This window comes from Anastrepha obliqua, chromosome 5 (genome assembly GCF_027943255.1).
Source record: "Anastrepha obliqua isolate idAnaObli1 chromosome 5, idAnaObli1_1.0, whole genome shotgun sequence".
In the NCBI taxonomy this organism is placed as follows: Eukaryota; Metazoa; Arthropoda; class Insecta; order Diptera; family Tephritidae; genus Anastrepha; species Anastrepha obliqua.
Window position 1 is genome coordinate 106,457,455 of NC_072896.1, and position 24,712 is coordinate 106,482,166.

General features: G+C 38.0%; 2 protein-coding genes across 2 annotated transcripts; both read right to left on the reverse strand.

Annotated features, from left to right (window-relative positions):
• Window positions 1-379: 379 nt before the first annotated feature.
• LOC129248191 (elongation factor G, mitochondrial) lies at window positions 380-3,152 on the reverse strand. Its single transcript, XM_054887653.1, has 5 exons — window positions 2,971-3,152; window positions 2,106-2,861; window positions 1,405-2,047; window positions 726-1,347; window positions 380-667 (listed from the first exon to the last, which is right to left on the reverse strand). The coding sequence occupies exons 1-5, from the start codon at window positions 3,040-3,042 to the stop codon at window positions 526-528; spliced, it is 2,235 nt and encodes a 744-aa protein (XP_054743628.1). The 5' UTR covers window positions 3,043-3,152; the 3' UTR covers window positions 380-525.
• A 4,685-nt stretch (window positions 3,153-7,837) lies between these two features.
• On the reverse strand, window positions 7,838-23,830 carry LOC129247978 (proto-oncogene tyrosine-protein kinase receptor Ret; the record flags this gene model as incomplete). Its single annotated transcript, XM_054887367.1, has 8 exons — window positions 7,838-8,562; window positions 8,713-8,903; window positions 8,987-9,127; window positions 14,917-16,177; window positions 18,570-18,952; window positions 19,022-19,119; window positions 19,177-19,342; window positions 23,057-23,830. Coding segments are annotated over 8 exons (3,705 nt in total), but the record flags the coding sequence as incomplete, so codon positions are not given.
• Between the last annotated feature and the right edge of the window lie 882 nt (window positions 23,831-24,712).

Consider the following 24,712-nt stretch of genomic DNA (forward strand, 5'->3'; position numbering starts at 1 on the left):
AAATTTCTAGTTAAACTAGGTTTAAAAGTCATTTCGCAGGGTTAAAAGGAATTTAAAAATGTATACCTTTAAAGAAGCCCTGAAAAATTGAACTCAAGGATAGAAGCTGGTAACTCTTAAAGAAGGGTTGAATGATTTGACAGCTGTGGGTGGTAGGTTTTCTTTCAGTGCTGTGCAAAAGGAAAGTAATCGGCTATTTTAGAAAAGTACGGTAACCATTTGCGAATTACAAATTTCTAGTTAAAATAAAACCAGAACTTAAAAGTATTTAATATATCCCAAAAAATTAGTACAATGATTTTATTTTTGGTCTTCAGCCTCATATCCGTTAGTTTTGTTCACTTTTTATTATCTGTATCACAGTTATACAAAAAGAATAATATTTCTTCTATATCAAATAATTATTTAAATAAAACACTTAACAGATAATTCTCGTTAGCAATGCGTCCAGTGTTTCAACTATTTGTTTTCTTTGAAAATAAGTAGGTATCCTTAAAAGTTAGTATTGAATGACGATAAAGCTCATTAGTTCTTCTTTTTCTTCTTCTCTTGGCCCAGTCCTTGCGATTCCTGATATTGTCGCACCAATTGTTCTTGTACATCTGGCAGGCAAGGGGAGTATCTGGAGTATTCCATAGTGAACTCGCCTTTGCCTTGTGTGCTGGAACTGCAAAGCAAATTTGCGTTTAACATTTGAAACCTAATGCAGCCTCCTAGTAACTTACCGCAATTCACCCGCGTAACCGAACATGTCATTCAATGGTACTTCAGCGTAGACAGTGAACCAGCCTTCTGCGCCATCCGTGCCTGTAATAATACCGTGACGTTTACTCAGTTGGCCCATAACGGCACCTTGGAACTCCTCTGGTGCTGTTACCTCCACCATCATTATGGGTTCTAAAATTTGCCAAGAACCCACTTGGAACACTTCTTTCACTGCACCATGTGTTGCCAACATGAATGCCAGCTCACTGGAATCGACTATGTGATGACCACCATCTTGCAGGCGGAAACGTATGCCAGATAGTCTGTGGCCAGAGAGCATACCACGTTCAGCCATTTCACGGAAACCCTTCTCCACACCAGGCACAAATTGCTTGGGCACATTTGTACCCATGGTCTCGTCGACGAACTCAAGCACGGTGTTTTGGCTCGCTGGCAGGGGTTCCATGATGCCAATTACACGCGCATATTGACCGGAGCCGCCAGATTGTTTCTTGTGCAGGTAATCAAATTCGCAGGGACTCACCAGTGTTTCACGGAAAGCTACTTTTGGTTTGCCCAATGTCACTGGGCAGCCATATTCTCGTTCCATGCGTTGAGCATAGATCTCCAAATGTAATTCACCTGAAAGTGTTTTTAATAAATATGAATGTGCAAAACTAAAGACGATTGAACTCTTACCCATTCCCGAGACGAGTGTTTCTTTTACATCAGCATCATAAAAGAAATGGAAGGTTGGATCCTCCTTAGTGAAACGCGCCACAGCCTTAGCGAAATTGTCCCTGTCTTTTGCGTTATTTGGTTTGATTGCCATGGACACAACAGGCTCTGGCACGAAAATGGACTCCATTGAAATATTTCCTTTGGGATCTGTAGTAAAGGTATCTCCTGAAGCGCAATCAACGCCAAAAAGTGCAAAAATATCGCCTGCATAGACTTCATTTACGTCCTCCATATTATTCGAGTGTAAGCGTACCAAGCGCGCTACACGCACTTTCCTATTGGTGCGAGCATTGTAGATGTTGTCACCCTTTTTCAACATGCCTTGATAACAACGCAGATAGGTAAGTTGACCGAAGCGACCAGCTTCCAATTTGAAGGCCAGACTAAGAAAAGGCTCCTTGCCATCACGCGCAGGATTGAGTATAATTTTTTCAGGCTCCTGTCCTTCTTTTTCCACAAAAGCAAGATTTTCAACCTCGCCTGGATTTGGTAGATAATCGATAACAGCATCAAGTAGTGGCTGCACACCTTTATTTTTCAGTGCAGTACCTACCATGACGGGTGTAAAACTTCGTTTGATGCATGTGCGCCGTATGGCATTCTGCAATAGGTAAAATTAATTAATCTTAAAAAATATTAACTCTTTTTTTATAACTTACCTTAATATCAACCTCCGTCGGTGTCTTTTCTTCCAAAAACAATTCCCCCAGAGTTTCATCAACATTAGAAAGATGTTCAATTAATTCCTGGCGACGTTCAACCGACTCCGCGCGCATGTCTTTCGGTATCTCATCATAGCGTATATTCATACCGTGTGTGCCCTCGAAATAAATTGCTTTCTCAGTTACCAAATCAACAATTCCCTTGCAGTCACTCTCCACCCCAATCGGCAGTTGTATGAAGGCTGCATTATGATTCATTTTGGAACGCATATGTGAAAGTACACGATAAGGATTAGCGCCTGAGCGATCAAGTTTGTTAATGAAGGCCAAACAGGGTACGTTATAACGCTTCATTTGCCTATTCACAGTAAGCGTTTGACTCTGTACGCCACCAACAGCACATAACACTAGCACAGCACCATCCAATACACGCAATGCACGTTCCACCTCCACTGTGAAATCCACGTGACCGGGTGTGTCAATGATATTGACGTTGGTTCCCTTCCAAATCGTGTATGTAGCTGCAGATTGTATAGTTATACCGCGTTGGCGCTCTAATTCCATTGAGTCCATAGTAGCTCCAACGTTATCCTTGCCGCGCACTTCGTGCATTTGTTGAATACGCCCGGTATAAAAGAGAATGCGTTCGGTAAGCGTAGTCTTGCCGCTGTCAATATGAGCTGAAATTCCAATATTTCGGATTTTTTCGATTGGCTTGTGTTCAGCGAATTGTATGTGAGTGCAGAAACCACACTATTAATTTTAATTTAAAAGAGAAAATATAAAACACGAAAATTACATAACCTACGATATCCCTTAAGAAACCTATAAGAATTCATTGAGTTCACGTAAGAATACTTACTTGCTGCAATGTTTTAAGCGCACCAATGCGTTTAGGCAAGTTGGAGGTGATGATCCGAGTTAAAATAGTCATCTTTAACTAACTTTTATTGGACTTGGATTGTTGTTGGGCACACTCAACGGCTTTAGGTGAAAACAAAAAGAACCCAAAGACCCCTTCAATACATGCTTCACAACAGCTGTTTTTGGGGGTAGCGAACGAAAATGTACAAAAAATGGGAGGTGCAAAAACACAGGGTGATGCTGGAATTTAGAAATTTGAAAGAACAGAGTGTGTATTGTGTGAAAACAATGTTACAAAATTAAATACAAATTAAAAAATATAACAGAGAACGTAATCAACGCTCTCAGATTATGATGCGAAAAAATGTAAATAATTATTTCGATACACTGGGCTTGGTGCAATCCACCGAATAGTCTTACAGCCAAAGAAGAAAAATGTAGGCGCTGAATAAAGGGAATGTCATCTAGAGATTCCAACCAGTGATGGATTAGAATAATAATAATTCAACTAAGCGTTGCAATACTCTAGACCGAGTAAAAGGTCTAATCCCGTATTTGGAATCTAATAGACGGTCAATCCAAGCCATTCCAGTGCCGAACTTGGCATTGCGAATTCCTGAAAAGTAAACAGCTGATTTTAACATTCAAACAACAAAATTGCAAAAACAAAATACACCCAACTCTGTTTTTACCCGGAAGATATGTTCCAAAGAAATGCGTGCCAGAAAAGAATTTCGTATAAAAAAAATACATGCGACGTATGGTAAATTTGGGGATAGGTTCCACAATTTTTAAAAAATCGTTGAGATGGAAAAACTCTAAATATTTTAACCAAAATCGTGCAAAAGAAGTAATAATGAAATCCATATTAAAGAAATATTTATGAAGCAAAAACAATTCACTTTTATTAACAAAAACAAATTAAAATTTCTGTATGGTGAAAATTCAAGTACATAACATATAAAAATTCAAATTGAGATTAGGAATAAAAATCAATTTTGCAAATATTCATCGCTACTTGATAGCGCGTGCACGTTTATTACGGATTGGACCAAAATTGCTATCATCAGTAGATGCTTCAGATACTCTCTCAGAAATGTCCAGCCCATCTGTCCGATTTTATTTAAATTATTAACGGCTTCTGTTGGTTTTTCCGTTGTTACAAAGGTTGTTATTAGCCATTGCTTTTTGCTTTTCGAGTTGTTTTTAAAAGGTGCCTCCAAATTAATCAGCCTATCAGACATAGTATTCATATTTGACTCTTGTGAACTAGTCAGCTGCAGTATACAAACAGACATGGAACATGTAAACGTCAAATAAAGATTTTCATTACTCAAAATTATTTTCGTTATTCAGTAAAAAAAAAAAAATTTAAAAAAGGATGATTAATTTTGCGCCACCTTTACTTGTTATCCAGCTAAACGTCACCCTAAGATAACGTTGAAATTTTAACGTACAATTGGACTTGGTTTGTTCTAAAATGCACTTATTGCTCTTACACGAAAAATGTTTACTGAATAAGTCATACTTTTAGGTATTACGTTTTGTTTAGAAATACATTTTTCGTTTTGAGATTCGTGCAGGAACGAAAATTTCGTTTAAAAAGAATTTATTTGTCAACTGTGTTATTTAAAAATTGTGTAAAAAGAGAGTTGGGTACATGTGACAATCTTGTTTTTGTACAACTGCCAACCTTTTTGTAGAATTCGCCTTATGGGGAACACATCAAGTCGTATTCAAATAAGGTGATATCGATTTCTTGTGATTTGATGGCTTGATTGATGAAGTAACCTTGAAGTAACCTGATTTTGTTGTTGTTGTTTTCTTGGTTTTTGTATACTGTTTGAAACTTTAACATTCATCCAACAAATTTCAAAAACAAAATACAAAATATTTCTTGCCGATAGTTTGTTGTTTTTTATTGGTATAATGTAGGCAAAACGCCACAGCGGTCCTATGCAACCCAGCGCATTATCAAGACATTTACCTTCCAATTGCTGATTTTACCCAAAGAGCCAAGAATCTTGTGCGAAAGATGTTTTAAAAAAGTTCTGCTTCCAATTATTAATTTATTATTTTTTTATTTTCTCTTATGCAATATATATTTATTTTTCACGTAGGTACAGTAGGAAAGTTTAATTCATACTATTGGGCATGTAAATTACGTCTTGCCGGACTGGGATTTGTTTCTGTTTGAAAATTCCCTTTAACACACTTTATTCTCGTTACAATAATAGGAATACTTTTCTTTAGTAAATGTTGGTGTTGAAATACAAATTATGTATGTAGGCTTTCAATTTTATAAATTTAATACGTTGTATGCCACGTTTAGTATCGACTATGCGCAGTTTACTTTTATTTAAGAAAAGGCATTATTTACTGTAATACCAGTGGAAAAAATCATATCGTCCCCTTAGTATTAAAATAGCCTATAAATTTTTTTATGTTTTGAGAAAATGAATTTCAAACTTTTTGTCGAAAGTAGCTTTCACTCAAATCTCGTTATGTCTGTAAATATTTATTATTTTTTGACTGACGTTTTGACCCACTTTGTGGAACATGGAATTTGGAATTTGACAAAATTTTGACCACATATAAAATCGACGATGGAGAATCCAAAAATTCAATAAAAAAATAATAGCCTATGAGCACATAGGCTATTGTTATACTAAGGGGACGATATGTGCTTTATTTTGCCATCAAGCCAAAGGTAAATTTTTGCTTATAATACAGGATTTTTTAGCTTGTGCTCAGGAGGGGTGTTTCAAGCCGACTCCAAACGGCAAATATTTTTATGAGGAGCTTTTTCATGGCAGAAATACACTCGGAGGTTTGCCATTGCCTGCTGAGGCAATATTAATAAATATTAAAGTTTACAACTATTAACAATGACATCTGGCGAATACAAATTTCACGTATACGACAGCACTCAACGTGTTAATTTATACTGCTAACAAATATTTTATTTTCAGTTAAGTGAAAACCAACGTTAATATAATCTTATTAAAATTCAAATACATTAAGTCTCTAGTACAGTTATCGACAGTTAACTAATATTAAAAATATGTTCATAAAATGTCATCTAAAGCTAAAATCGAGTTTAGGGGGGGGGTAGGGTCACAAAATCGAAATTTTTTTTCTTCACTCATCTTATAGTAAATCATTTCAAGAATGTTGTGTCAAAATTTTAAGTGGATCGGAGCAGAACTCTCAAAGTTATAGCCTTTGTAGGCACTCTACTTCGAATGCGGAGCATCGATAATTTTTCAGAGTCATTTTTTCAAACGCGTTTTTCCCGAAACGACTTCTTAAAAGTCGGTGCCAATCACAATTCCGAAACTATTCAACCGATTCTTTTCAAATTTGGCACACGTTTTCTAAATCAAAAATACTTCCCCCCACACTGTTTTTTTTTTATTTTTTTTTTTAAGGTTGTTTTTCACTTACAAATATGGCGAAATTTTTCGCCAAAAATGCTCGTTTTACGTTTTTTTGCCACCAAAAAAATTTTATTAATGTAGGGGGGAGCATTACGTCATACTTTAACTGAAAAATTCGACTTTTTTAGTTTCAGATGATTCTACGACGAATGCCGATTGGCACCGCAGAGCACCTCTCGAAAAACATATCTCCAAAAAAACTCTGTCATGGGCTTATTTGTCAATATTTTATTATTAATATTTTTTAAAAACTTATTGAAAAGATGTACAATAACATGGTACTGATTTTATTAAAGTATCTTAAGCCATATTTCTGTAAAAAATTAAAAAAAAAAAGTGTTTTTTTTTTAGCGCTAAACCCTACCACCCCCTTAAGGGGTTACATATGTACGTCCAGCAGCGTCAAGAATGCGCTAAAAGAAAAACTGTTTTTAGAAGGGATAAAAATAGGAATAAATATAAAATAATTTATACATTGTTTAGTAGTGCTTAAACTTTATGAAAAAATGTATTTTAATTTTTCTTCACAAAAATTAGTATATAAAAAATCACGTGCCCCAAAGTACAATGAAAAAAATTGCTCCACGGTCTGCATCATTTCTCCTTGAAATGTTGATGGATCTGAAAAAGTAAATAAATTCTTCGAGAATTAAGTGATAGTTATAGTCTGTCGAGCAGGATTTTTGAATTTCGAAAAATTTTGTAATTTACGGCATTTAAAAAAAGTATGCGTTTTACGTCTTAAATGTCATACTTTAATTATGTTTATAAACTTTTTAATAAAAATATCAAAAAGGAAATCTATAGAGAAAGCACTTTTGAATATTAAAAAAAACCGTATCAAAAAATATTGAAAACTGTATGAGTTATCATGCAAAGCGTGCCGGAAGAAGTAGTTTCGAGAAAAACCGAGTTTAAAGTTTGAGGTACAGGCGCGCGCGGACCGCTCTTTACCTAATTATTGGGCTGTAGAAGCCATAATATTGGGATTTTTCGCATGAAAATTTCACACTATATTCTTAAGATACTATACTTTCGAAATTTAAAAAAAAAAACTATTTTTTTTTTAATTCTGGACGTATGTAACCCCTTAAAAAAGATAATTGCAACCAATTTTAAGTGCCTTTTAGTCTTTAATTTTCCTAAAACAACATATGGACTATACAAAAAACATAAATAAATGCGAGAGTATTTTCTTTGGCAACAAATACAGCTTGACTTAGCATTGTATACACACACAAGCACATATATACATCGAGATTTCGTATAAAAAATTCTACCTTCCATCGTCCACTTAAATTATACAACTAATTTTATAAATGTAAAATTAAAACTAATCAACAATTCATTCTACACAGATGTGCGTGCACACATACATATATGGTATATAAAAAATATATATAAAACCACTAGGAAAAACAAATTTTAAATAAACACCACCCCTTTTGGTCTTAATGCTTTAAACAGCGCCTAGGTCTTGTTCCTTTAAATTCAGTAGACTAGAAAACCGAAATGAGATTGTCTTCGAAAGATGTTTTTCAAAATCAACACTATCCAAATTATCGGGTATGCAGGTCTTATTCGTCATATCCAAATACGAGCGTCCACGTTTTACTGGCAACGAGTAGTGTGCCGCCATTGTATCATCGCCTCCACCATCACCGCCACCTTTGCTGCCATTTTGACTATTCGACGTGGTGCTAGCGGCGCATACCGACTTACGTGTATTTAGCGGAAAGCGTAAATCGTTCGCATAACGTAATACCTGCTCCGTGGCAGCATTTTCAGTGAGTGGACGCGGTATGTCGTAACCAGGTGGTGGCTGTTGAAATTCCATGCTAAATGTGGCGGAGAATTCACGGCTACTCGGACATTCTTGTGTGTCGTAGCACATTTTTGGTGGTTGCCAGAGATGATCTAACGAATCTGGCTCGCCCCACTGCTGCTCCAAGCAAACGTTTAAGTCCGGCTGCGAAGTGTTGGCCAATTTCGCTTCATCCAAACAATACATTGGATTGGAAATAGCGCTCGACTCCATTTCTATATATTTGGCGTTATTGCCGAGTAGCTTTTCGAATTGTGAAGCGAGATATTTAAAGGAGGGACGCGAGTTCGGATCATATGCCCAGCAAGTGCGCACAACGGAGTAACTGTGGGGGATGAGAAAGCAAGTTTTTTTACCACGCTGAATTATGGGTATGCATTTTTATGTACGACGAGTTTGCTTGCTTGCATTTTAATTCTTATTTTTATTATTGTATTAAATTATTCAAAGTCTGCTTCACTCATTTTTTACTCACATTTCTTCCGAACAATTGTCTGGTCTTTCCATGCGATAACCAGTTTTCAATAAATTATAGAGATCCTGCGGTAGTATGCCAGGGTAAGGCGAGGCACCCAAAGTAATTAGTTCCCAACAGAGCACTCCAAAGGCCCACACATCCGATTTGGTGGTGTAGACATGATCGGCCAGAGACTCAGGAGCCATCCACTGCGTAGAAAACGAGCAGATGTATTTTTATTAGAGTGATATTTTTTTGTGTTTACTTCTATAAATAATATTTATATACAAACCTTCACCGGCACCCTATCACGTGAACGCTTCAAATAGGCATCGTCTTCGTACACGTCGCGTGTGAGTCCGAAATCGGATACTTTGCAGATTTTCCCGTCGGCGAGTAAAACATTGCGCGCAGCCAAATCGCGGTGAACCAACTGAAAATAAATATATAATTATAAATTTAAAGGCATTTAGGAATGCCTCTTTTAGATTAGAAAAATAGAACTCGTTTATGCTATCTTTAGAACAATCCGTCGCGATAGACTTCGGACTTCGGCAAGGGGATGGGCTCTCATGTATTCTCTTTAATATTACCCTTGCAATTATTATCAGGGACTCTGTCGTAAACACAAATGAAACTATTTTGTTTAAATCGGTTCAATTGCTGCCGAGTTTAAAAGAAGCTTTTGCAGGTATTGAAAGAGCAAAAAAATGTATGGCTTCAGAAATAAACGAAACTACAACTAAAGCGTTAGTTCCAACTTCATCGGAATCTGTCAGACACAATGTGGGTCAAATTCTGAAACACAGGGACTATGATTTCGAAGGAGTGAAGGAATTAAAATACCTTGCAGTGATCATTAATTATGACAAAAAAATTTCTGCAGAAATCGGCCACAGAATCCTTATGGCCAACCCCTGCTATTTTTCGCTGTCTGAACACCTAAAGAGTCGCCACCTAGACAGAAAAATAAAGATTTCACTGTTATGTAAAGTAATTATTATTTCCATCTTGCTATGCGGTAGTGAAACGTGCACTTTCAGAGGTGCGGATAAGCAGAAGCTGCAGATTTTCGAGAGGAGAGTTCTGCGAAAAATTTTTGGAGCGATATATGATAAAGGCGAGTGGCAGAAATGCTACAATCGAAAAACTATATACTATACACACCCATCTGTGATAACCACAATCATGATCAACAGATTGAGATGTGCAAGTCACATATTGTGGGCTAATACGGGCTAATACGGGTACCAACCTGAGCAAATACTCTTCGGTAAATGCCACAGACAGAGAAGAAGGGAGCTCCCGCCGCTTAGATGGATTGACAGTGTAGAACAGCGTTTCCCAACCTTTTTTAGGCCATGCCCCATCTTAACATTTCTAAAATTTGTATGCCGCCATACATAATTTTTAACCTTTAAAAATTGTTTTGTTCCCTTAAGAAATATAAATGATAAGTTTTAGGAAGGAATCACTATGAAATTGTTATCAAAACATCGTAAGTAAAATTTCAAAACATATAATGAAAAACTGAAATTCAAAATAATTTTAATATTGATTTTTTTATATTCATTTAGTGCGATCCTTGCGCTTGATGCTTGCTGCACAGAGATTTTATATTAGGTTCCAATTTACTTAGCTTTAATCTCAAGTCTCCACGTTGTGTTATATCAAGTCGATTTCTTTTTTTTATCAGTAAATCATTTACAGCACTAAATCCACATTTAGCTAAATATGATGATAGAAACGGTAGTAAAAGTTTTCTTGCACATTTGGTTGCATTTGGGTATTTAGTTTCAGTATTTTCACAAAGCCATGCCATCGCTCCTTTTATATTAAATAAAGTTTTTACGGATTCATCATTTTGCAATTCTGTGAGTTCTTCTTGATACTGCATATTTGATATATCAGAGAAATCCACTAATATTGGCTGCATCATCCATGTTGGGAAATCAATTTGTTTTAAATCAGAAAATCTTTCTTTTAAATCAGCGGATAGAATATTCAAATGATTGACAATAACAAGTAAAGCGGTATCAGTTACTTCACATTTTTGGAGCCAATGAAATTGTTCAAGGTTTTTGTTGTTAATGTGTTTCTGATATAACTCTATATTGGTAATGAAACCAAATATCTTTGTTTTTGCATCGACAAGTGTTTTATTTGGTCCTTGAAGTTGCTTATTTAATATACTTAGTTTTTCAAAGATATCGGCTAAATAACTTACAAATGCTTTACCATCGATTGTTAACAGATACTTCATTTCCGGTTTGTCGCTTAAAAAATCACTAAGACTGTCAAACAGTTGCATAAATCTTTTCAAGCAGTTGCTTTTGGATAGCCACCTTACTTCAGTATGAAGTAAAAGTTTCACATGGTCTTCATTTTGTTGTTCACAAAATAACTTGAAAAGACGTTCACATTTGGCACTAGCTTTAATAGCATTAACACACTTTATTACTGTATGTAGTACTTCATTTAGAGCAGGCGAGATATTTTTAGCTACCAAGTTTTCCTTATGAATAACACAATGTACAATAATCATTTCTGGATTCGCATCTTTCATCAATTTTAAGAAGCCATTTTTCTTGCCCATCATATTAGAGGCGCCATCTGCAGCACAAGATGTTATATTTTTCATTGGTATATCATTGACATCTAAGTAGTTTTTTAACTTATTATATATGTCTTTGGAGGTAGTGGTGCTTTCTAATCTTTTACAGAACAACATTTCTTCAGTAAAATGCCCCTCATCAATATATCTTACATAGGTTATCAATACTGCCTCACTGTCTCTCAAAGTTGATTCATCCATTTGTACTGAGAAATTTCTTGTTTTCAGCTTTTCAACAAGTTGTTTTTCAATATCTTCACTCATTTCGTCTATTCTTCTGCTAACAGTATTGTTACTGAGTGGCATAGCTTTTACATCTTTGTCATCTTTTTCCAGAACCGTTTTAAGAAATGCTGATATTGACGGTTTTATCAAATTCTCTCCTATAGTGTGATTTTTTCCAGTTTTAGCGATTAATAAAGAAATTTGATAACTAGCCTCAGAAAGACGATTATTTGTTAAAGAACGAGCAGTAAATAGAGACTGTAATGTTGTTCTTTTTTCAAACTTTTCTTTTAAAGTTTTAAAGTAACTCAAATCTGAATTTATATGAGCACTATGTTTCGGCTTCAAATGCGCCTCAAGACGACCTCGTTTCATTGATTCGTTGGTCAAGCATTGCTGGCATAAAAGACAAAACGGCATCCGCTCATCTTGAACAGCGGGTATGAACCCAAATTTTAAATATTCCTCCGAATATTGACTCCACGGTGAATCCCCGATGAAGTTTACTTGACGACTCTAATTACCCAGTTGATATTTTGGTAACGTCAAACGAAATTATACCTAATAATTATTTACAGCATTTTTTTAAGAATTTGCCTTTTTTGTTAAATTTTCACCGATATTTAGCATTGCATTTAAATAACCCAAAGCGAAAGGGTTAAAGTCGTGTCGAGTCTATTTTAAAATTGCCCCCCTTAACTATCAAATTGCCCCCCTGTGGGGCGTGGGCCCCACGTTGGGAAACACTGGTGTAGAAGAAGACGCAGGCTTAGATGGATCTCGAGCATGGAGACCTGACCAGGGTTGTCCAGCCAACAATGATGATAATGATGTGTTATCTTCTACACTGAGAGCATGCCTTTAAATGATAGATCTTACGTTTCCAAACGCATAACAACGTGAATTTAAATGTGAAACGGGAAAAGAAGACTTTAAAAGAAACGATATATTCTCACTACTCCGTCAGACCGCTTGAGAGCATTAAAGTTTGAAGTTTTCTTTTTTTTACGTCAAAAAATAGACCACAAAAGAAATGAAAACGTCTCACTACCTTATTAAGCATTTTGTGTGAATGCAACTCTACTGATTGGTCTTTTATGAGGACTTCCACTAGACGAGCTGTTCTAGCCAAGATTTCTTTATTGCTTCTCTTACAGCTATTAGATTTAAGTTTGTTCACATCACTTATCAGCTTCTGAATATATGCTCCGTCTAAACTCTTAACTTCAGTACCGCCTCATTGCTTTGTAGCAAGGTTGAAACCATGGTGATGGTGTGCTCCGTTATTCGGCTCCGAGCGAATTTGACAGAATCAGTTGATAGGCTGCTGTTACTTGGGATGTGTTTACAAAAAAACTGAGATTGTGCTGGGGATATTCAAAAAAGATCAACACAATGTCATTTTGTTGCCGTCTGAACAACGACGGATTGGACGAGTGTGTGAAATGATTCTGCAGAATTCGGCGGCCGAATCTCCCAAGTGACGTGGTAGCCGAAGTTTTCCTCACAATTTTCCTTTCCACCATAGTTAAAGAGCAAACCTTGTCAATCTATCATTCTTGGGTTGAAACTATATGCAATTGTGGAACTCTCCGAAAGTAACCACCTTTTCAACTTCAAATTGGGACTAAACAACTTCAAATTGGGAATAAACAATTTGAATGTCTTTTAAACTTTAGTCATAAGGATTGTAATTAAATAAATAAAGAATGCTGTGCATAAAACCGATATTTTTATTGAATTTTGTTTTTCTTATTTTATTCATATTTTATTAATTAACATGACACCGTGAAATGGCTTACCTTAAAAAAATTGAAGCTGATAATAAAGCAAATAATGAAGAAAATAAAAGAAAAAAGATGTGTGTATGTTCAGAAACTTTTAGAATATCAATCGGAGAATAAACCTATTATTTATGTGGATGAAACCAATTTTAACTTATTTATATCCAGAAAACGAGGCCGGTCCAAAAAAGGAAGCCGTTGTACGTTTATTTCAGCTGGAAGTCGTGGAGCTAATATTCACCTAATTGGATGTATAGGAAATCTGGGTTTAATTCATCATGAAGTAAGAAGAGGTGCATTTAAAAAAGCAGAAGCTAATGAGTTTATTCGTCGTTGTCTTCGTAATGCTCGAAATATTTACCAATCACCCGTAATATTGGTAATAGATAATGCACCTTGCCATACTTCCATTGAGGATGTCTTTGCAGAAAACGAATTTGTTGATCACCGCCTGCTGAGATTAAGTCCATACAGCCCAATGCTCAACCCAATTGAGCTTGCCTGGTCAACCCTGAAAGCTGGTGTAAAACGTGAGCTGGCAATTGAACTGCCACAAATTTTGGCTGGCGAAAATAGAGTAGATATGACTCAAACTGAGTATCGCCTGCAACGGCTAGAAAATGTAATACAACCGAACATCGCCAAATTAAATGTAACTACTTGTGCCAAATATGTCGCCCATGTCCAAAGATTTATACCAGATGCGTTAAATATGAATGACATGTCTTTTTAATCATATGTAATAATTATTTGTATTAATCAATTTAATTTGTTGTGTTATTATATATATGTACCTTTTCAATTATTAGTTGTGTTATTTGTTATGATGATTTATAATGTTTAGTATGTTACAATAAATAACTTCAAATTTGCATCAATTTAAAAATGCTTAATTTCTACTTAAAATACTAAATTCCAACTTAAAATTCTTATTACTAGAGTTGAAATTGTTTAGTCCCAATTCGAATGTGTTTATTCCCAATTTGAAATTGTTTAGTCCCAATTTAAAGTTGAAAAGGTATAGAGTTAAAGAGCAGTAGATTTATAGCCTCGTAATAAAGATGGAACATTTTACTTAAATATTTGAAAAGTAGACATACTCCGAAATTAAATTTCTTCTGGATGAGCTAGATTTTTACGACCTCAACTTTTTAGAGGTCACAGTATTTCCAAAAACTTGTTAGGTACCCGCACTCCTGTAATAAGATATACTGTCTTTTATGGTTCCGAAAAACTTATAGAAGTACAATCAGTGTATTTATATTTCTGCAGCCGATTCAAAACTCTTTAATACTGGACCCTACCAAAAATCACTTCACATCTCATTTGCTTTAATATGATTTTTATATTTTCAATGAAAAATAGGAAAAGTTGTATAGTGTGACCTAAAAGGTGGCCACGTTAAAAGGCTTAAAGAAAAGTGTGTTTGAATTAATTTAACGGATGAATTTATGATATGACCGCTAGGAATTTTTTATAGCCTAGACTTACAATTTACATATGAAAACCCTATAAAATTCGATGGGAACTTAATTTTATATTGTTACGAGTATTTGCATTAGAATCGATGTTTAAAAAATTGTGATTTCTTTTCCTCACCTTAATTTCCGTCAAGTATGCCATTCCTTTGCAAATTTGCCATGCAAACGATAAAATATTCTTCACTGTTATTGGCTCTATACCGTCGGTAAAATCCACTCCTGAACACTCGATTTTCCGACTCAAGCGTAAATAACTGCGTAGCGACCCATATTTAGCGTACTCAATAATAATCATTGGCGTATCGCCTTTCGTGCAAGCGCCCAGTAACTTAATGACATTCGGATGTGAAACCTCTTGCAACAATTGAAATTCGGACAGAAGTGCCATATACTCCACGGAATTGGCGCCACTCTTCAGCATCTTTACCGCCACTGTAGTAACACCCGGTATATCCGCAATGTTGGTCGCATAACCCTTGACCACCTTACCGAATTCACCTTCCCCAAGCACCACATCCAGTCGCAGCAGTTCCCGATCGAACTCCCATTTCGAGTCATCTGTATCGAATTTCACCGAGCCGCTTTCAATTTGCATTAGTGGTACATCGCCGTTACGAGCATCACAAACGCCATTCAGAGATGGTTTTTGTGATAACGCTTCCTTACCGCGTGTACGTCGCTTAAGATTGCGTTGTGACGCAAGCAAACATATAATCAGTACGATGAGGACAAGCGGGCATGTGATGGCTAATAGGATGCACGACTTGCCGCACGTGAAGCCAGCCACGTGAATGCTCATAGCATCGCGTTCAATCATCTCATTATTTAAATTATTATGAGTAGGCAGTGCAGCCTCCAAACCACCGAACTTCGCCAATTTATTAGCATCAGTTGGCTTAGTTTCATTCTTGCGCTTGCGTTTCGGACGTGGTTCCTCATCATCGAGCGGTGCACACAAACATTTTCCATTGTCTTCACATGTGCAAGTACCGGAGGCAGAGTAAACGCCACGTTTATTATTGTTCGATGTGTGTGGACCCATAATTTTGGCTGCTGCAACGCAGTCCTGTGGACAGATGAAGATGTTCAGTTCTTCCAATGGATCGCAAATGTTGTCCGGACAATGTGTGTCATCGGATACACAGGAAGCGTAATTACGACCGAAGAAACCTGCATTGGAACCACGCCACTTGCATCCGCCGCCATTGGTGCCGAGGCCACAGAATTTCGTACATTGCTTCTGATATTTTATTTGCGCGCAAGTTTGGCTGCGAGACTTGATCTTCTGTTCACAAGTGGCATTGTTGGCATGGCCATCGACGAGATGCACATTTACGACGAATGAACGTGGATAGGCATCGTGCCAGGTTATGTTGAGACTGAGGAAGTAGAGAGAAATTGGTTTTCTAGATAGCTTTATTAATAAAAATTAAATTCAATCGCCTATAAGATCTCAAAACAAAAAAATAGTAGGCTCTTATTTCTCAGCTAAAAGCTACCTATAAGAGAATGAGCTGTCAGAATTGCTTCTACCTTAGCTTTGTACGGCTGAGTGCTTCTAGATTTTATACTGCTTCTAGTGATTCTAGATTTTCAGGCTCTTATCCTAAAACACTTTTACTGTGACCATGTGGATCTCAATGAAATACCTTCGAGGATGGAGTTGTTCAACTTGTGTGCCAAGAATTACGGATCTTTGATCATTGTAATTTGATAGTCAAGGGATCCCAATGGTTGAAAGCCCTTAGATAGTTGACGCCGATTACTAAATAGATTTGACGCTTTAGAAGTCGTAAAGGGAAGTATCCGGTCAGACTGTCTTATATTGTTGAACACGTTTACTATCATTCCGTAATAGATAATTACACAGGAAACCTTTTCCAAACATCATCACACTCCCAAGAATTACCCAGTCAGTCAGCTGTAAGCCTCAAAACGGTGCAGCCAACCAGCAAATATTGAGTTAAGAAATCAAGACTGAAGTTCAACTACGAAAACCTAATCGCTTCTTCCTCGGACCAACCAGCGTCGGCTAGAGAAAACTAGATAGACATACACACGGTCCGGCGCTCGAAGTGCAACCAATTAAAAATATCACAAATTTAGTTTGGAAAATTACTTTTATTCAATTCAAAGTAAAAAATGAGAGGGACCAGAAACGAATCGCAAGCTGTCTGAATGTGGATTGTAGGTATTTTGGCCTACTCGAGAACAATGGCTTTTTTCAGCGCCTCGAGACTGATGAATCTTTTAGTTCTGACCTTGCTTTCCAAAATGGCCCAAAGAGAATAATCCATCGGACATGCGTCTAGTGAATTTGAGAGCCATTGTATGGACGTTATAAAGTTCGGAACGTTGGTTTTTAGCCATTCTTGGTTCACTCGAGCTTTGTGAGACGGTGATGATGATCTGCCACCGAAATGATTGTCTGCCCTCGGCTTCAAAGCAACCTCCAGAATACTTTCCCGATAATATTTCGAATTTACCTTGACGTCAGGTTCGATGAAAACGACTGGAGAGCGCCCATCTGCGGTTACAGTTCTTTCACCATTTGATTGGCACTTCATCGGGGATTTCGCTCCAGTTACTTCTTCACTTTTTGAACCATTTCGCGTGACGTTGCAGTCTTTTGATGACCACCTCCACGACGTTTCGCGATACTACCAGTGTCATTGTAACGAGTAATGGTGCTATAAACAAGTACTTTATTTACTTTAAGGTGCTCGAGCTCATGGACAACCGCTGGCTGTGGTTTTCCAGCCAAATATAATGCAATCACACTATTATGCTTGAAATCCATTACTGTTTTTTTCGCGGCTTCCGCGTGCTTGTAAACAATGCTCTGGGCTGTCATTTAGTTAACTAACAGACAGCTGATGCACAGGCGAGCGGTCAGAAGTTGGTTACACTTCGAGTGCCGGACCCCGCAAATTACTTCGAGGTTTGCACTTCGACCTCATGGTGTTATGTGCCCTCTGCTCATAACATTACCTCATCTAGATCCAGTTCCCCTATTAAACTCAGGATAGAGCTGGGTTGGATTGAGCGCATGTGCCTTTCCTCTGGCTTCAATTAGCCGTACGCCTTGACCTAGCCAGCGTATCTGCTGAATCTTCACTCGTACAGCTCATTGTTCAATCTCCTTCAGTACTCACCATAGACAAAGCGCAAAGGTTCATAAATATTTCGCAGAATCTTTTTCAGCCCATTCCGAGGCCTACTCATCGAATGTTGTCATCGTCCAAACATCTGCGCCTCACAATAGATCGAGTAGAAAGAGGGATCGAGTTATACAGTGTGGCTTTTGTTAATGCTTAACGCAATCCTCTCCTACTTCAAAATTACAATTGTCAGCAATGATGTGGGTGCCGAGGCTCGAGTGTGGTGACTATTTATTTAAAAACAAAAATCTTCTCAGCTCCTGTACTTGCTTCGGTTTTTTGTATTGCAAAATACCCCCCACCTTCTGCGGCAGCGGCTTGATACCCTCGGCTGAAACGAGATGACCCAGGAACTCCACCTTCGCCTGACCCAGTTGACATTTTCGAGCATTGTCACTGAATCATCCATACTAATTCTTTCTGTGTTTTGATAACACGATTTGGATTAGCCAGAGAACTTCAAGGGTTTATATGAAAATGATCTAGAAAACCTTGCGTTCCGACGAAATCATAAACAGATAACACTACATTTTACATAAACCTACCTAACCTTATAATCTCCATCTTCATTTCTTCTACTTATAATACCTCACCATCTATCCATACTCACAAGTATACTGTTTCCGGTGAAAGCTCCAACGCCGACTTGTCTTTCACATAGACAATACCAGCCGTCGGTGTTATACCAAAAGCGCCACTACGATCTTCAACGATTGTGAAATGCACTCCCGACATTTCTATTAAACTTTGAAAGTTCTCTGGCTGTGCCACACGACTATAGGACATAGCAGTGCGATGGATGAAGACATCCTTTGGATAGGTGCTTAGGATGCTAGGTGTTAAGAAACCCCTATCGTCGCTATCCAATATCGACTCAGCCGAGTTGGTTAAACGCCGGCCCATACCACGATGTTGACGCAGCTCCATGACGCGCGGTCGATCCGCTTCGTGTATTTTGCCAGGATCGGTTCGTATGCAAATATTCGCTGTTGCCTGCACATAAACGTGAATAAAATTTCCATATATTAGATAATTTTTAAATTAAACTTCTTAACGCCTTACTGTTTTTGTTATATTCGAAAGGATTGTATTATCACTCGCGACCAAAATGAAGCAGTAGGATGGTTGACTCAGTATGCCATTGCGAGCAAATATGATTTCTGCAACATGGAAATAATTATTTAACAACAATTAATAGCTCTTTTATTAGTACATACGGCAACTAAAAATGGAGTTTCGTTTTCCTGTATGATCGGCCTCGTAGGCGGTGCAATCGGGACGCACCAACTCACTGGTGTCATTCAGAATTTGATAAGTTAAATATCCATTCACCTTCAGGGAATCTTCGTCAGTGAATATAATCTTGTTTCCAACAGGTTCACCCTGAAATAAACAGCATTGATTTTTAAGTTGGAGAACTTGCCTTAATCCATAAATAAAAAATTAATTGTTCAGAATCGTTACATAATTTAAAAAATAAAAGTTCAGTCCATGTCCAAAAGAATCATAAAAAATACAATAAATAATTGGTAGGTACACTTCTGCTAGGTGCTTGGTCGAGCTCCTACTCCTATTTGTGGCGTGCGTCTTGATGTTCTTCCACAGATGGAGGGACCTAGGGTTAGGTTAAATGGCTGCTCTAGCTAAAGGGCTCACTTGGACAAATGTTAAGAAATTCGTCCGTTGTGGTGCCATACATGGGAGAGGAGAAAGGAGATGGGAAGGAAGAAGGAGCCTTGGGATTAGATACAATGATGACCATACATTTTACGACGGCGCCGACGGGGGCTGATTTACGTTCGTAGTTAGCCGTAACAAGCTACTAATGAACTTCACCAAATTTATGATACTTACGCCGGCTATATCCGCAGGCGTAGCGAAAAAGTGGGAGCCCAGATTTCTAAGTCTTTGCCAGACGAGAGCAGGGCAGCTGAGCAGAAAGTGTTGAGATGATTCCACCTCGTCCTCCAGACAGTTTCTGCAGAACGGACTTGAGATAATCCCAAGTCTTACGGCGTGAACACCTAACGGACAATGTCCGGTAAGGATGCCCACCAAATTTGAGAGCTGGGGCTTTGTTAGCCTTAGCAGTTCCCTTGAGCGTCCCCGATCTACCCGTGGCCAGAAGGATCTCGCGACCTTGCACGTTTGCGCACTAGCCCAGCGCTCGCTGAGTTGACTCGAGGCCCATCTTTCCAGGAGCAGACCACAGGTTCTCCGGGGAACCCCAATTCTCTCATTACGCGACGAAACCGTCTCCAAAGTTCCCTGTCTAGCCAGCTCATCAGCCCAGCAGTTTCCCTCTATGCCGCTGTGACCGGGAACCCAAATGAGCCTGATGATGAAGTATTCAGATGCAATCGAGAGAGAAGCCAGACATTCCCCGACTAATCACACAAACAGCGAGCCCAAGGCCCTAATTGCCGATTGGCTATCGGAGTAAATATTTACTTCCTTAACGGTAATTACCGAATTAAGCAACCAGTCCACCGCTTCCTTAATTACGGATACCTCCGCTTGGAAAACACTACAGTGGTCCGGGAGCCTAAATTTAAGTTTGATGGGAGTCTCCTTACAGAATACTCCCCCACCAACCCTTCCGTCCAACTTCGAGCCATCCGTGAACATGTTTGCCATGCCTTGCCGCCGAATGTTGCACCCCGCCCACTCATCCCTTGAGGTAATGTGAGTAGAAAAAGGTCCGCTCGGACCTAGCGTGGGTGTACAGTGGTCCAGCACCGTAGGGATGAACTCAAAGTTTTTAAGAATGCTAGAGTGTCCGTAACTTAAGTCTAGCCTATGGCCCGAACACCTTAATCTGAGTGCGGTGCGTGCAGCGGTAGTTTTTCCTACAATGTCCACGGGCGCCACATTCAGCATAGCGTTAAGTGCTAGAGTAGGAGTGGTACGGAGAGCCCCACTAATTCCACGGTGGTGGGTGCGTGGAATGCAATGCGTCCTATCCCAACCGATATTAAGCGAAAATGGAGGGACCTAAGCTGACTCCGAACGGCAAATGATTTTTTATGAAGAGCTTTTTTCATGGCAGAAAACTCAAAAACATAGTTGATTTGCTTAAACTTTTTACAAAAACTACAGAAGCATTAACCTTTCTAAATACGCAAAACACACAAAAATCGGTTAAAAAATCGATTAAATGAGTCCAAACCTCACTAGTACCGAGCTGCCCTAGCTAAATTCTTTCAGTCGAAGTTCTATAACTCCCTCAGTTTTCCTTTGGTTTGCTTGAAATTTTTACACAGAATTACAGAAATGTTAACGTCTAAATATCCCAAAAACACAAAAATCCGTTTAAAAAAATCGGGCAAATGAGCCTCAAATAGATGGAGTGAACTTTGAAGGCGAGAATATCACTTTTGAGGAATAAACTGGCATTTGGAATTTTCTGAATATATTGCAGGAACTTTTTGGTAATGGTGGTAATCATCTCGCCGTCTTTTTTTCAACTGTCTTGCTTTCGCGAGGCTAAAATTCGTCCTTCTTGGTTTTCTCTGTCCAACGCCAGAGAACTAATAAACTTCGATATTAGCCGCCTGAAGAATTATTTCATCAAAACGCAGTATTTTTTCATTCACAATTGTTAGAGGTCAGCCATGTCCCACTCTGTCCAAATTTGGAAGACCATAGTTTCAAAAGATCTTTTTGGATTGCTAAGCAGACCTACTTATATGTAATAAGCAAGTATTAGAAGAAGCAAATACAAATGTGTTGATGTGTTAAAACATTGACCTAACATTTCGTAGTCGAATCTCCGCTACCGATTTCTCATCGTGAAGATAATACTGCTTGATGTGGCGAGTAATGAAATCTAAGCTTCCAGTAAAATTTCTCACTCGATCTCAACGTGATATTTTGAGTCCTACAGAGCTACGAAAGGTTTAGTGGCTGATCAATTTGGTTTCATTGATCATTGAGATATCGAGTTCACATCGGACGATTTTATTCAATTATGAACTTTTAGTATGAAGAATAATTAAGTTAGACTGGCTGCTCTTAAAAAGGCTGCTGAGTAGCCACCGAGGAACATTGTGTTTACAAATCCTATTCCAACAAGTTGTTAAGCCATCCCTACCTTTTAACAAAGCCAATAAGCCCTCTAGCGAGGCCGTGCAATCTGGTACTCTCCAAGTTCCACTAAAGCGACGTTTTGATACCATTATAAGACCGCCAACGGGCAGATATCTACAGCAAATCAAATATGTTGATGTAATGGATAAAATTTATGGGATTTACGTTGGAGCACTGCCCCAGGCTGTCGTAGAAAGGAGCAGCCAGTGATCTTAATCGTCTAGCTGTCAAACCCGGGCATTTACAGAGAAAGTGCTCAACAATCTGCTTCTCCGAAAGATCCCCACAGCTTCTGAAATGGGATCTAATGACCGGTAAACACAGCTGTGAATTTGGAAATTGAATGGCGTGTAGTCCCAGGAAATTGACCAGAATGCTCGAAAAAATGGGGCGCTAGAAGTCTAAAGCGATTTTTCTGTGAAGTCGTTATAGACCCTTCAAAGTATCTTTGGAAAAATAAAATCAAATTAGCATTAAATCAAAGTCAACTGCTAAATTCTATAACCGAATTAGAATTTAGCCTTAAAGCAAAAATTAACGCAGGAAATGAATGACAATTCATAAATTAAATTTAACCACTCAACCTTCCACCCATCCAACAGTTAAGCCAATATAAGAGGGTGCATTATAAGGAAGATATTCCAGCCAGACAACCAGCAGACGGTCATAATGATTAAGAAGTGATGTGCGTGTATGTTTACGTCTGCAGTCAAACGACGGGGCGAATACCGGTTGCGTGATGTGAATTAGTTTACTACAAAAGTTGCCTGCCGGTATCGTGGAATGGAAGCAAACAGGAGGAGTGGAAATGCACGAAAGACGATAGACGAACTGGCAGACCAATAAACATGCAAAAAATAATAAAAGATAACTGTTTTATGGCAAATGTGGTAAGCAGAGTGTGATAAGCCAAACCGACCGCAATCGATAATTTCACTCCAACCTCTCCCCACACCCACTAATGCTCAATCACGGTGCGTAAGCATACTTAACCCATAGTTTACTCACCTGCTTAAAGTGTGGATTATCCAGCACGAAATTATACTCCTTCTCATTTTGTTGCAACTCCGGTCCGTTGTCGTTGCGATCCAACAATGCTACATGCAGCGTTTTATTGAAAGTAACCTCTCTCTCCTCACTCATTTTGACCGTACAACCGACAGTGACCGCGAAATTCGTTGTGTTGAAATACTCATAATCCAGTGGCATTTTAGTATAGAGTTCATTATTTTTCAAAGTAAAGTATTTGCCACCACTTTTTAGCGTATATTTCACATCCATAGTGGGGCAGAGATAGCGTGTGGCACGAGGATTTAAAGTACCCACGCGTACCGGCTCAAAGGCATCCATACCGCCTGCTTTGGAGAAAACGTTCGTGGTCGCATTCTCGACAATCGTGTATTTTGCTGCTGCCCAAAAGCAGACATTCTCCAAATGGCTGCAATATTCGGCTTCTGCCTGTGGCGTCACTTCCAATGTCATTTGTGGAATGTTATTAAGCGACCTGCGCGGGTTACGCGCAATGGCAGTTAAGAAGAGTTTCGTCTTTTTGTGTGCTGTTTGATAATCATTCGTCATAAAAACCTCACCACTGCTGCCATTGATGCGCAAGAGCTCATTATTTTCCAAAACATACAGATACTCTAAAGTTTTTTCATTGCCAACGGGTAGTACTTGAAAGCGACCAATTGGTATTTTGGAAAATATACTTTGAGATTTCTCGTTGAATGGAAGATTGAATTTCACTTCAGACATGGGGAAGTAGACGATGCGATCTATAAAAAAAAAACATAAGAAAGAACTTATTATTATTTATAGGGGATATATAAGTTAAGCTATTCAAGTTAAGGAGAAATAACTGCTGGCCACCTTCATACACGGATATGCTCTCTGATGTGTTCCTACCAGCGAACATCTCAAGCATACGACTTTACAGCGCTTCTACAGTTACAATGCAAGTGTGAGTCGACTGCTGTGAAAGCAGAGAATGTTAATGCAATACTTTTTTAACGCTTGGGGCGGAACTGAACTGTCAAATTGACAGTGTGAGTTACAATGTGTCAATATTTCTTTCTGATTTGGATGCCATAAAGAGAAGACGTAAGGGCAAAGTGTTAAAATTTTTTGTGAATTTTTTTGGAGTGGATTTTGGAACAGTGAATAACTTCTTACGAAATTTGAGAATTTAATGTGAAAATATAAATGGATAATGGTTAAAAAAGCTCCAATGCTTAATAAAACACATAAATTGAAACGAAAAATTCATGGATGATCAGGAAAAAAGACGATTGTTTCTTAGTTATTCATATGTGTTGATTTGAAATTTAAAAACAATCTTCTTTTTTCCTGATTTTCAATTTATATTTTATATTTACTCAAAAACAAAAAGAAAAACAAAAAATATTGTTTATGCCAAAGCGCTTGAATAAAGCATAAAGAAATAAATAATATGAAAATCATATATTTTCTGTTCTAAACCATATCTATTCTATTTTAGTGTGCCCAGGGAAGGGGGCCGGGTTTGCTAGTATTTGATAAATCTTAAATTTTTGTCATGTCGAGTGGCCGCGGCTCCGTATGTATGTATGCACCCTTATATGTATGTAAATATGTCTTCTAACTGTGCGACAGTCGAGAGTTAATGCGACTTCCAGCGAATCACAC